Genomic DNA, 12,204 nt, shown 5'->3' with positions numbered 1-12,204 from the left:
TGTTCCACAGGAATATGCGTTCGGGTTGTCAATCCATTTACAGGGTGCACTATCTTGAAAATAGCAACCTTCATCAAGATCAGGATCATCTATTTCGATTCCTGTTAATCGTAGTTGATTTGCTGAGCCTTCCCACAACCAATATTGGCCAAAGTAATACTGGGGACCACTCAAAACAAATTTGCTTGAGTTGGTATCGCAAGGAGGAGAAGAAATACATCCAGGAAGATACCCAACTTGTGGGTCAGTGATGGTTGGAGGGTTGTTGACAGGTATGACCCATATGAGTTGACTCATGTCAGGAGGCTTCTCTGTGTCAACGGGAGTTGTCTGTGACCCAATCCAGAAATCGATTTGAAACCATGGTTGTACTGCCGTGCTTGTTGGACTCAACATAAGATGCCGAACTCTGTCTGAGTTCCAGCCCGGCCCCTATTGAGGAAATCTAAGCTTAATGCACAGCATGGACTATGAAAAACAATATGTAAATACCTTGGATTCGAAAATGTTTGTTGTTGACGTAATATCCAATGCTCTGAAGTGCAAGGATTGGAATGCTTTGACAACTTGGCTGTAGCTGCCTCTGAAAAACAAGATTCGCTTTTCTTCTCCAGTAGCACCCACTTTCCTATGTGTTGCACAGGTTAACAAGAAAAAATGAAGGAGAAATCAAAACACACCTGAAAGAAACTTCTGATATGTCGTAACTGGTCAAATTTGATAAGTTGCAAAGTCCCTGACTTTCAACAATTGAAAGACATTGAGAAAGTAAGCCTGAAAAACCGTTAAATGTAAGTGGGAAAAGATGTCAATCCACCTGGGGAATAAGTACTTGAACCGTTTTGAAAGTAGATCCACTTCCCAAAGACATCCAGGTATCCCCACCGCACCGACATCGAAACTTCAAATGTGCCTTCAGGGGCTAAAACACTTCCAGGCTGTATAGGCTGAACGGATCGAACAATAATGGATCCATTCCAGCTGCCATAATTCAGAATGTCTGTATAAGTCAACACCGTTTGGTTTGTGCTGGTATTGGTGTTGTTTTGATTTGGAAACATTGGTATGCAGAGATCTGCATTCCCTCGAAATGCTTTTTTGCATTCCTCCAATGTGAATCCAGTTCCATTCACATCGAATTTGCTGAATTCTTCCTGAGAGAAGTTGTATTGCATCGCCGTGTACATAATGTATGTGCTCAATGAAGAGAATTCCCCTTCAACAGCAAATATTCTGCAAGCTACATTCATTTCGTTCGTCAAACTTGATCAAAGAAAAGACCTTGTCAGGCAGACTCCAGCAAAATTGGAAGATGTTAAGGTCGCTTCAGAGCAGCTCGAGCCACTCACCTGCAAGACATGTCAGCGCGGATATGTCTATTTTAGTTACAACAGATGCATTTGCTCCATAGTTGAATGATGTGCATGCACTCTTGCAAGTTTGACAGCTATCTGATGAGCAATCGACGCCTCCGGCATTCTCACATCCTGCAGTGTCCATGATTCGTAAAGCGCAAAGCATGGTTGTGAAATTTGTACCTGGGCAGTACGCTACGTTAGGGTCCTTGTTACAAGCATATTGAGGAAATGGGTATGTCAGATAAGCAAAAGATGGTTGCTGCTTCATCCTCTTGGAAATATTTGAAGTATCCCAAAACCTGGGCATTTGTGGGTGATATGCAAAAACACCACGTCATAACCTTACCATGAAAAATTTGTTTGGCATTCAACTAACTCAAGATAAAGAATAGGTAGGAAAATAATCAGAGATTTCTCAAAAGGCCCAGAAATCCTTCGGAAGGACGCAGATCGTCTTAACATGGTGAAATGAATCACTCATTCATTCTTCGTTGGTGTAGTTTGAAGCGGAAGATCTGAGATCACAATGGAATAACACAGCTGACCGGTCATTCAAGGCTGCTTCATCTCAGGATGTACTCTGTATCCATTCGTTCACCATGTCATGATGCACATCACCGCTCTGCCATGGTTATCTCAGCTGAAAGCACAACCAATCTCGCGTTGCCGGCATTGCGGTGACGCCCTACTAAATACCACTGCTGCCCTCACTCCCACCCCTTCGCAACAAGAGCTGCGGGCCTACTGATAGGGAAGTGGTTTCTAGCGGCAGCGCCGGCCCGCCGGGCCTGCCGGCCCGTACCGGCGGGGCCGCCGCACTGGCTGAATTCGGCCTCGCCGGGCCGCGCCCGCGCCGGGGCCGGGCCGGGTAAGGGGGTCAGGGCGGGGGGGGGTTGCGGTGGCCCGCCGCGACTGAGGGAAAAGGTCCAAGACAGTAGCATCTGTGACCGTGTCTATGATGAGCGAAGATCGGCAGCCTCACTCAGTCCAGCATCTGTGACCGTGTCTATGATGAGCGAAGATCGGCAGCCTCATTCAGTCCGACGGTCAGCGCAAGATAGTGCAAGATAGCCCATACTGGCTCATCACAACAAGGAGATGTGTTTGTGCTGGTGTTTTTCATTCTCGTATTGTCACGGTGGCAGCTGATGGCGATAGAGAGATGCATATCGAGATTTATTCGCGGAATAGTCGCGACTAAACCAAACGACTGATCAAAACGGATCGCTACATATGCTCCAAGCTTCCACAGATAATCTTGATCATTTTCGTCGTGTACTTCTTCATCGCCTTGCTTTCCTCAGGCGACAGGCGGAGCAAGTGGCTCTCTTCGCCCTCAGCCAAATCTTTCGAATCAAGCAGGCGCATGAGAATTTTCACACGCATCCAGATCTTCTCATTCTTCTGATGGCTGCCCTCGAGGATGATGTCGAAAGCATCCGAAAGGAACTCCATGATGATCTTCTTGTCCTCTGGCGTCAGGAAGCAGCTGCTCTCGTCGCTCTGGACCATCTTCCTCAGCATGAGCACGGTCTTGTACGCCTTCACGCCAATCGACATGCTCTCAAGGGCAGACTCAGGCTTGGTCTCGACGGTTTCGTCTGCCTCGTCTTGCGTTTCCTCGGGCGCCTGACTCTCCTTGTCTGGAAGCCCAACGGGTCTCTGAGGGTCCTGGTTGTGCTGAGGGTCCTGGTTGTGCTGAGGGTCCTGGTCGTGCTGAGGTCTTTGATCTTCATTTCCTGGAGTCTGCAAGTCGTTGCTTTCTACAGCACAATTGTGAACTTGCGAGAACTCTGTAAGCAAATCAACGATGGCTGAGCAATCGTTGTAGTAGCATATAGCCTTCACAAAGTTCATGGCGATCCGGGCTGGGATCATCTTCATAGAGCAGGTGTATATTTCGTCCTGGTTTCTTTCTATTTTTGCATGAATGACATATCTTCCAAACTGTGCATTGTTTTGAAGAAAGTAATTCTGTAACCTTGGAGCCTTTGCCCGACAACAGTTCTTGACCATCATAGTGAGATCGACCATTGCAATGAAAATCTCATTCCCTTGATACACGTATCGAAACATAAGGTCCTGTCCCTCGTTTCTGAAGCGTTGGGTGGATAATGCTACCGCCATCTGCTCGGCAAAGCGGAGGAGGAGGAGAACGAGGGAGGGGGAAAGAGTGGCAGCTATTACTACAAAGTCCCTCATCAGTACCCGTTCTTTTCCTTAGTTATTACCCGGTGGTCTAGGCCACAAACTAGATCCGGTGGGCCGGTGGGCGCCGGGGTGGTACCGGGTCAGCCGCGGAAGGCAAAGGGCCTGGACAGCGTGTCCTTCGACTCGTGACGGAAATAGATGCGGGAAGTCACCAGTTGACCGTACAGGCTCTGTCACCCGGGGCCGGGCCGCGGCCCCGGCGGAGGCTGAGACCGTACGACGTTACGTGGTGCCGCGCCACACGTGACTTACTGACGGTGCACTCGGACTCCCGGCACACCGTGGCACAGTTGTTTCTGGCCCCGGGCGGCCCGGCGGGCCGCGGGCCGCGGGCCCGGGCCCGCGAGTCGCCGGGACGGTCCGACGCGCGGCGGCATGAGCCCGGCTCGAAAGTGCAATGCCCCCCCGGGCCTCACAGTCTGCATCTGATTCACTCCGAGTCGGCCGCCACGGTCACTGATCGGAAGCTCATGACTAATAGTCATTGTCACGGTACGTAGTATATCGGCGGGACCGTCTAACTGACGGGTTGCAGACTGCCAGGCTGCGGCCCATGATTAGGATGAGCTTGCTAAAGGTGCTGAATCGACTCGTGACCGGGCCGGGCCGGGCCCCGGCGGCGCCCCGGTGACGGCATGGGCGGCCGCTCGCACCGTGGCCCACTTGGGCCGTCACCGGGCCAGCCGGTTGCGCGGTTACATGATATTGAGTGAAAAATTGCTCGAGCCGGCAGCAGCGGAAATGTGGAAAGAAGGAAGAGGTGGAGGAAGGTGTTGAAAGGACGAAGTGAAATGAAGAGTTAGAGAAGAAGAAAGACCATTCACAAGATGACGAAGGAAGTGTGAGAAAGTTATAGGATGGATGGGAAGTAGAAGTGAAAAGTATGATATTGATATTGGCTCTTGACTCGGTTTTGACATGATTCAACAGTAACTCTATTACAGGCAATATGGGAGATCTGATTGGCGCTCTCGCTGATTACATTGGTGGTAAAGACCATCGGAAGACAGGGCACATGACAAGTTTGCCTGTCTACAATGGAAAACTTGTCGTTAATCGAGAAACTAAGCCCAGTGGTGAAATGACTGAGAAACAGAAGCAAATGAATGATTATCTGAAGAAGTACCAAGGTGGAGACGACGATGCTGATGATAAGAAACAAAAGAAAAAAAAGAGAAAAGTCAGGAAAGGAGAGGAACCAGGCAAAGGAATCAAGATTGTGGACGAGGATAAGGGTTTGGGTGGCCTTGCGCTGGCCAAAGTAAAGGAGCGTCGACGACATTCAGACGACGAGCTCAGTGATGATCAGGCGGTGATAGTAGATGCAGCTTTGGAAGGAGTCAATGATGAAGACATGGGTCTTGCATCTGTTCAAGTAGTTGGAGACGGATCAATGAATGAAGAGTGGATTACTGTTGATGCCGATGGCAATGTTGTTGACAAGAATCGAAAGAAGAACACGGGCAGGGATCTCTCTCCGGCTCGCAGGTAAATCCACAACTTGATTGGATTGGAAGCGTATCTTATGATGCAAGTATGTGACTGGTCTCTTCCTAGGGTCAAGGACGACGATCTGAGCCCTCCAAGAGCTCGCGGGAGGTCTCGGGTTGATGAGGACCTCAGTCCGCCTCGGAGGAATGTTTCGACTGAACGTGAAGCTGACTTGAGTCCTCCTCGACGAAGACATGACAGCCCAGATCTTAGCCCGCCACGTAAAAGGGGACAAGCCATCGAATCAGCCGACTTAAGCCCCCCGCGTCGAAGGAATTCTCCTTCTCGGCGGGAAGATTTGAGCCCACCCCGACGTAGAGCTCCGGTAGCCAAGGAAAACAACGACCAAAGTCCTCCGAGAAAGAGAGCAAGACATGATTCGGACTCAGAGGATGAGACCAACAAGTCTGGACCGATCAGCAGCAGAACGAGGCATGATTCCGACAGTGACGTCAGCCCCCCGCGGCGACAGGTATTCACATGGAGTCTTCACATCGTAGTAATAGAAATTTCATTCAGAAGGCCGCTGATTCCATGCCGTCGTCAAAGCGAACCAGACATGATTCGGATTCAGAAGATGAAAAGCGTGCAAGTAGTGTATGAACATGTCTTGAAACTCGCGATTAAGAACTTTGTCAGGAGATGGCAGAAAGGTGGATGGATTGAAGGCAGGTTACGTCTCTGGAAAGGAGCTGACACAGGCTATGTTGGATAAGAAGAAGGAGCAAGATTTACGCTTCAAGACCCTTGATGATGAAACAACTGGCAGGGTAATATGGCGATCCTATGAATGCCTACTACTGACGATTGTTTTGACCCAGACAGCAGAAACGGTCTATCGTGACAAGAAGGGGAAGAAGGTTGACCCAAGCAAGATGACTGCACAAGAACGCGAAGAGTATGAATTGAAGAATATGGTCTGGGGAAAAGGATTGGTGCAAATGGAAGAGAGGAAAGCATTGCAGGATCGCATTGAGGAAGAAAAGAACAAGCCGTTTGCACGAACAGTCGAAGACAAGGAGATGAATGATGAGCTCAAGGCGGTCGAAAGATGGGGAGATCCTATGGCAGGAAAGATCAAAAAGGTTTGCAACTCGTGATCTCTTGCACACTATTTGATTGTTCTACAGTCGCAAAGTTCAAACAGGCCGAAGTATCAGGGTCCATATCCACCCAACAGGTGGGGTTGGCTTTATGGTACCTGGATTGACCCATCTTTTGAAGGTATGGAATTGCACCTGGTTATCGTTGGGATGGCGTCGATCGCAGTAATGGCTTCGAAAGGCAGCGCTTTGTCGAACAGGTCTGATCTGATCGATACTTGTCGTAAATCTTGACTTAGTCATGACTATGACAGGCTCGGCGTCAAGTGTTGGATTATGAATGTGCACTTTGGATGCAAGAAGGGATGTAACCAGCTTGCTAGATGGCCTAGCGCATCGGCCTGATTGATAGGACACTTAACGGTTGATACCTTCCGTTTCGTTCGTGGTTTGTGTTCATATAAACCGATTCCAAGGTCGCATGTCTCCCTGTTGAGTCAGTTAGAGAGCCGGTAGTCCCCAGACTGTTTCGCAGTCTATCAGCTCGGTCCGGACGTGAATTGGTCATCGATCCTTGGCCTGCCACAGAGGAATAGTCCCGCGCTTGTTTCTGTGCCAAAGATTGATTCTGCTGTCTCTCACTGCAATCAGCTCATGGTTTTTCCATCCTTGTTTCTCACGCTGTTCCAGCATTTCACCCCATGTCGTCCTTGCCACGGCGCTCAGTGGTGGTATCTTTTCTCGTTAACTGAAAGTGACAATAATGATATTATAAATGTATTTTATACAAGAGAACATACTATGTCAATCGAAGGTGGGGGTAGGGGGGTGGCAAGGTCTAGGGGTACCCCGTCCAGGTGGAGTGGTAGGATAGATTCGGTAGGTTGGTGTAGTTTTAAAATGCAATATGGTGGGGTATCGGCCATAGGTGGGGTCATTTTTAAAAGGAGTAACGGTGGTCATTCCAGTATGTTTGTGAGCTCTTCAAATTGGGGTAGGGGTGGTAGGAACGGATCAAGCCTTGTATATCACGGGGTGAGGAGGGGGTAGTTGCGACAGCGATCTAATTGGTGGGTGGTGGAAAGAGTTACTACACATGGCGAGCGAGTGCGGAACGAGGAATCGAGGGGAGGCGAGGAGAGGAGAGGAGAAAGAGAACGTGAAAACCATACTTATGGCAGGTAGATAACTTAGCTCACTCGATCGAGGTCGAGATCTCTCTATCACCGTTCTTGGAGGTTTCAATCACTGCTTAGTGCTCAAGAGAAATTAGTTGGTCGCTCGCACCGTGTGCAGTCACGAAATTAACCTGGAATTTAGACTATGAAAGAGCATTATAATAACCGATGTGAAGTTAGGAAAAAGTTGAACGGTCTGATCTCACATGCCATCTGGAGGATCTCATTTGCCAACCAGGATTCAACACAAATTCGCAATGCGGCAAATTGTAAAACGCAGGACATGAAGTATTTTACGGTCACGATATCGATCAAACAAGGCCTTTACGATGAATTGGAAGGATTTAGAGAGATTTCAACTTGTGAAACACTTCCTTGAGGGTAGAAGGTCCCTGCAGAGGAATACAAGATCTGCATCGATTAGATGTGCGTGAAAGTTTTGAGGGGCCAGCACAACAGGATATGATATGATGTCAGAAGAGCGATTGTATAAATGACTTAGAAGGGTTCTGCAGACGTCATCCTCGCGCTCAAAGAGAAATTCTGACGATATGTTTTAATTTTGACAGTGATGGGAACACTCCCCAAAGTTTGAAAATTGACTCATCTCGTGAGCAATAACCAGTGCAGACAACATGAAACAGGAGAGGACATTGATCTTCGTATCCGACCTGCGAGGCAACTACGACATCCTTTTGGATTATGTCCAGTTCTCGAAGTTCATCAAATGGGGCGATGAATTCGAGGACAAGTTAGGGTGCAGTAGGGGCCAGCGCGACCAGGAGGATCATGAAGAATGCTCCCACACCGACAAACGGCAGAAGGTCCAGGTGATGTCAGTGTCTCCCAGATGTATGATGCCCTCTGTTTCGTTCACCCTCCATAGAGATTCTCTGTTTCGTTCACCCTCCATAGAGATTCTCTGTTTCGTCCACCCTCCATAGAGATTCTCGTTGGCCAGCGCTGTTGCAGCCGTCTCTGACTCTGCTCTTCTCAAGGTTCCCGAGAAGAGGTTGGAGTTCCGGAACGAGTGTGTCGTGGTCTTCTGCGGTGGAGTCTTTAATAAGGTGAAGCTCGACTCGCCTTCCTTGACGTGCTCTAAATCGAGATCACCAAGGGCGACGAGGATGTACGAGTGGCGCGTGCTGTGGTCGACTTCAAGCAGAGATATCCCGATCGCGTCATCCTCCTCCTCTCTCCAGCAGATTTCCAAGAGGTCACGGGGCACAACAAGGAGCACAGCACCATGCACAACGGTGACATGAACAGCTCCTGGGCTCTCTTGAGGAAGTACGCAGAGAACGGGCAGGTAGCTGCTGATGGATGTGACGAAGAGTGTGTGATCGATGCTGCAGCTCATCTACAGACACGGAAGTGTGTTGGTGGTGCAGAACTCGATCTTTCAGCAGTTCTTCCTGCAAGATTCACTGTCAAAGGTGTGGGAGAACTTCTTGGCCAACGTCTTCCAGGAGCAGAAATCCGAGATGCTCTCGAGAAATGAAGCTACGGACCTCTCGTCTTGGATTGACTACTTGAACAACGTCGTCTACCATGAGGTGATCAGTACTTGTGCTTGCCTCATGGCCGGCTGAACACCTTGCTGCTCTAGATCCTCCTCGACTTGCAAAGTAATGAGAAATCTGCATGCCTGGATGGTGTCAAGCAAGGGATCGACATGGGACAGGTACGGTTGAATATCGCTGCTGCCATGCAGAAGACGAGAGGGTTGAAGCTGCTGCAGGTGGGCGAGTGGATCTGTCAGAAGGGAGGGAAGATCGACCAGCAGATCCTCGCCAGCTTCCGAGCCGAGGGAGTGGACACGCTAGTCGGAAATCCCAACGCGTGCGGGCCGAGGTTTCGCAATGGAGATCTGGCGGGAGATGGGCCAACGATCATGACGAGAGGCCTCTGCCGGGTTGTGTTTGGTTGCGTTGGAAGTCAGATCTCTCGATACACGATAGGAGAAATCGTCTTCAAACCTGATGGAATGCTGTCAGTTTATGGTAAGTTGTTTTATTGAGGAGGAGGAGGAAGCTTCTTCTCTAATATCCCATCGTAGGGTTTTTTGCTTCAAAGCAAGGTTTTGCCTACATGTTAGGACCGCCCAGACATTCCAGCGCCTCCTGGTAAGTCATGCATCTGAGGACGACCAAAATGATTGAAAGGAGAGAGGAGGGAGAGATGTAGAAGTGGAAGAGTGTGAGAGAAGGAAAAGGAGTGGATGATTGCGGAGGGGAGAATGAAGATGAAATGATTGCTTTATGCCTACAGGGGTTGCTCCGATCATGACGAGTTTGTTGGCAAAGTGTTCAAAGAGAACAACCGAAAGTGATAATAAGCAAGAAGCTGCTCCTTTCGATGTGATTGGTTTGCTGTGCAGATCTGAAGGGAAGGACGATCTCAAAGGATGGTTTGTGAAGGCTAAGCTCGTATCCAACGATGAGGTGTCCTCTTTTGAAAGCTCCCGTATCCTCTCCCCCGTCTTTGCGTCCACCAGCGCTACACTTAGCTGTATCTTTTAATCCTCGAGCTCTTGTCCCCAACTTTCCACCACCACCACCACCACAACCTCCTCCTCCTCCTCCTCTGCGGGTGCGTCAACCTGAGTCTCCATGCAGGTTCTCGAGACTAGAAGCTCGTTGTCATTGTGTCACTCCGGAACTCGAAGCTCGACCTTGACACCCTCGTCCTCCCATCGCTCCCTAATGGACCTCAAGCTCCTCAAGTGCGCCTCCATGCGCAACCTCGCTGCTGGCGTGGACTTGAACCTGATCAACCACCCGGAGAAGAGTCAGAGGAGCGGCATGGAGCACTGCCTCCTGCCCCGCACGCCTTCCCTTTACTGTGAGGGCGACGGAGGAGTTTACTTGACAATGCGGTGGGTGCAAGGGATCCAAAGGAGCCTTGCGCACGAGGAGGACGAAGAAGAAGATTTCGGATTTTGGGAGTTCGAGTACTACACGGGGCTGGACTTGATGCAGGCTGTGGGTGGCGTGGGATGGGGAGGATGGGGAGGATGGGAGGACGAGGAGAACGGACCCGTCCGAACACCCGCAGGCAAGTGGCTAGAGTTGTCTTCCCTTCCATCGCGCTGACCCTGCGGATTTTAACAGGCGGTGGACCTCAAAGGACGCAGTCTGGCTCCTGGGGATGGGGCACCTGGTGAACCTCCCTCCCTCCCTCCCTCCCTCCCTCCCTCCCTCCCTCCCTCCCTCCCTCCCTCCCTCCCTCCCTCCCTCCCCCCCTCCCCCTGCTTCCTTCTCCTTCATCCTTACATCCTTCTCGTCCTTTCTTGACTTTCTTGCTCTTCCCTCCCCAGCCACTCTCGAGCTTTCTTTTTCATCCTGATCATCTTCTTTCATCCTCCTGATAAGACTCGTTCTCTCCAGGAGCAACAGAACGTTTGAGCACGTGCAGCTAAACCCTGAGGTCTCCCTTGTCCCCTTTCGTCAATATCTGCTGAACCTCCTGCTCAGAGTGTGGAGAAGCGGATCAGAGACGCTGAGAGCGCCATGAGTCAGACTGATGAGGTGCGTCTGTCCGTATCCTCCTCTTCCTCCGATGACTCAGCGACATCTCGCAGGCTTCCCTCCTCCCAAGGGCATGGCAGCAGGCGAGAAAGTTCATAGAGAGCATGCCTGAGGAACAGGACAAGGAGTTTCTCGCGATGCAGTTCAACATGCTTGCCGAAGGATTGAGCTCCGGGCCCTCAGATCAGACTCCTTATCCTGTAAGCCCCGACCTCGCCCCTGCCTCCCTAGGACCTCCCACATCCCTCCTTTCTTCAACTTGCCGTCACTCCAGTCGTGCCCACTGCTTCTCTTCTTGTCTATCTGCCCCTTCTTGCTCCATTGCTTCTCTTCTGCCTGCACTCAGACGGCACCCAGGGGAAGGAGAACGGGTCCTGGGGAGGTTTCAGTGCCGTCCAGAACCCAGATGTGGTTCTCAACTGGGAGTACAGAAGGTAAGGAGTGAGGAGTGAGGGGAGAAGGGAGGGCGCGAAAGGACAGAGAGGGGTTAGGTCGAGGAGGAGATATGATACAGCTGGCAGGTGGAGGCTGCTGGAAGTTATCTTGACCTCTCTCCCCGACTTGCTGGGAGCTCAGGAGATCGATCGTTTTCCTGACTTCTTCTATCCCATCCTCGCGCAGTACGGATACACAGGTGAAGGAATCGACGTGGAGAAGGGGGAGGATGATACGGACCTGTAGGCCTCTACTGCGCCAAGGAGAAGTCCCCCTGCATTCAGTTCGGCCACTACTCCGATGGGGTGACCCACATGCTTTCTCTCCCTCTTCTTCCCTCGACCGCACCTTCCTCTCTTTGTCTCCATCTTTCACGCCTCCACGCCTCCCTCGTCCGCACCTCCTTGGCTGAGGCCTTGCAGGTGGCAGCCTTCTGGAAGGGAGATCGATTCACCTGTAACTGGTTCGAGCGATCGCAGCTGCAAGCGGGTGAGTGAAGCGCCCGAGGAGGAATAAGAAGGGCAGGGGCAGGGGCACAAAGGAGTTATGATGAGAGCAGGCGGGCCGGTGCTTTTTGTGCTGCTCAACGAGCGAAGGGATCCGGAAAAAGACTTTTTGATGGTCGTGACGCATCTCAAGTCCAAGTCGGGTGAAGTGAATGAAGCCACCAGAGAGAAGCAGGTCTTGTACTCCTCCTCCTCCTCCTCCTCCTCCTCCTCCTCCTCCTCCTCCTCCTCCTCCTCCTCCCCTTTCTTCATCATGTTACTGTGACCACTCCTTTCCTTCCTTCATCACCATCTCCTTCTTGCCTTCCTTCACCTCTTTCCTGCTTCCCCTGCCCCTCATGGCTTTGCACATTTCACAAGCTTGGTTCTTCAGATCGACGAGATTCTGCTCAAACTCAGAAACATTCGCTGCAAGACAAACTCTGGCAGGTCTTGTCCCTTCCTACCCCCCC

General features: G+C 50.8%; 3 protein-coding genes across 3 annotated transcripts in view; 2 read left to right on the top strand and 1 right to left on the bottom strand.

The window, feature by feature from the left end:
* Positions 1-2,585: 2,585 nt before the first annotated feature.
* Positions 2,586-3,560, bottom strand: GUITHDRAFT_142740 (hypothetical protein; the record flags this gene model as incomplete). Its single annotated transcript, XM_005827346.1, has 1 exon — positions 2,586-3,560. One exon carries the CDS (start codon positions 3,558-3,560, stop codon positions 2,586-2,588), a length of 975 nt encoding a protein of 324 aa, XP_005827403.1.
* Positions 3,561-5,097: 1,537 nt separating this feature from the next.
* On the top strand, positions 5,098-6,369 carry GUITHDRAFT_75628 (hypothetical protein; the record flags this gene model as incomplete). The annotated part of the gene is made up of 5 exons (XM_005827345.1): positions 5,098-5,511; positions 5,729-5,830; positions 5,882-6,145; positions 6,191-6,240; positions 6,285-6,369. 5 exons carry the CDS (start codon positions 5,098-5,100, stop codon positions 6,367-6,369), a joined length of 915 nt encoding a protein of 304 aa, XP_005827402.1.
* Positions 6,370-7,916: 1,547 nt separating this feature from the next.
* GUITHDRAFT_113450 (hypothetical protein) overlaps positions 7,917-12,204 on the top strand; it is a gene marked incomplete at both ends in the record, with an annotated part of 4,892 nt that continues 604 nt past the window's right edge. Inside the window, 20 exons of the mRNA XM_005827344.1 lie at positions 7,917-8,038; positions 8,243-8,348; positions 8,399-8,590; positions 8,637-8,837; positions 8,891-8,965; positions 9,023-9,284; positions 9,341-9,407; positions 9,553-9,609; positions 9,662-9,725; positions 9,900-10,125; positions 10,171-10,269; positions 10,395-10,443; positions 10,671-10,710; positions 10,758-10,811; positions 10,865-11,011; positions 11,169-11,245; positions 11,333-11,445; positions 11,493-11,551; positions 11,669-11,735; positions 11,806-11,895. Coding sequence (XP_005827401.1) covers positions 7,917-8,038; positions 8,243-8,348; positions 8,399-8,590; positions 8,637-8,837; positions 8,891-8,965; positions 9,023-9,284; positions 9,341-9,407; positions 9,553-9,609; positions 9,662-9,725; positions 9,900-10,125; positions 10,171-10,269; positions 10,395-10,443; positions 10,671-10,710; positions 10,758-10,811; positions 10,865-11,011; positions 11,169-11,245; positions 11,333-11,445; positions 11,493-11,551; positions 11,669-11,735; positions 11,806-11,895 — 2,167 coding nt within the window. The remainder of the gene's footprint in view (positions 8,039-8,242; positions 8,349-8,398; positions 8,591-8,636; positions 8,838-8,890; positions 8,966-9,022; positions 9,285-9,340; positions 9,408-9,552; positions 9,610-9,661; positions 9,726-9,899; positions 10,126-10,170; positions 10,270-10,394; positions 10,444-10,670; positions 10,711-10,757; positions 10,812-10,864; positions 11,012-11,168; positions 11,246-11,332; positions 11,446-11,492; positions 11,552-11,668; positions 11,736-11,805; positions 11,896-12,204) is intronic.

The sequence above is a fragment of the Guillardia theta genome, assembly GCF_000315625.1.
Source record: "Guillardia theta CCMP2712 unplaced genomic scaffold GUITHscaffold_67, whole genome shotgun sequence".
Classification (NCBI taxonomy): Eukaryota; class Cryptophyceae; order Pyrenomonadales; family Geminigeraceae; genus Guillardia; species Guillardia theta.
This window is presented reverse-complemented; position numbering and strand designations above follow the sequence as displayed.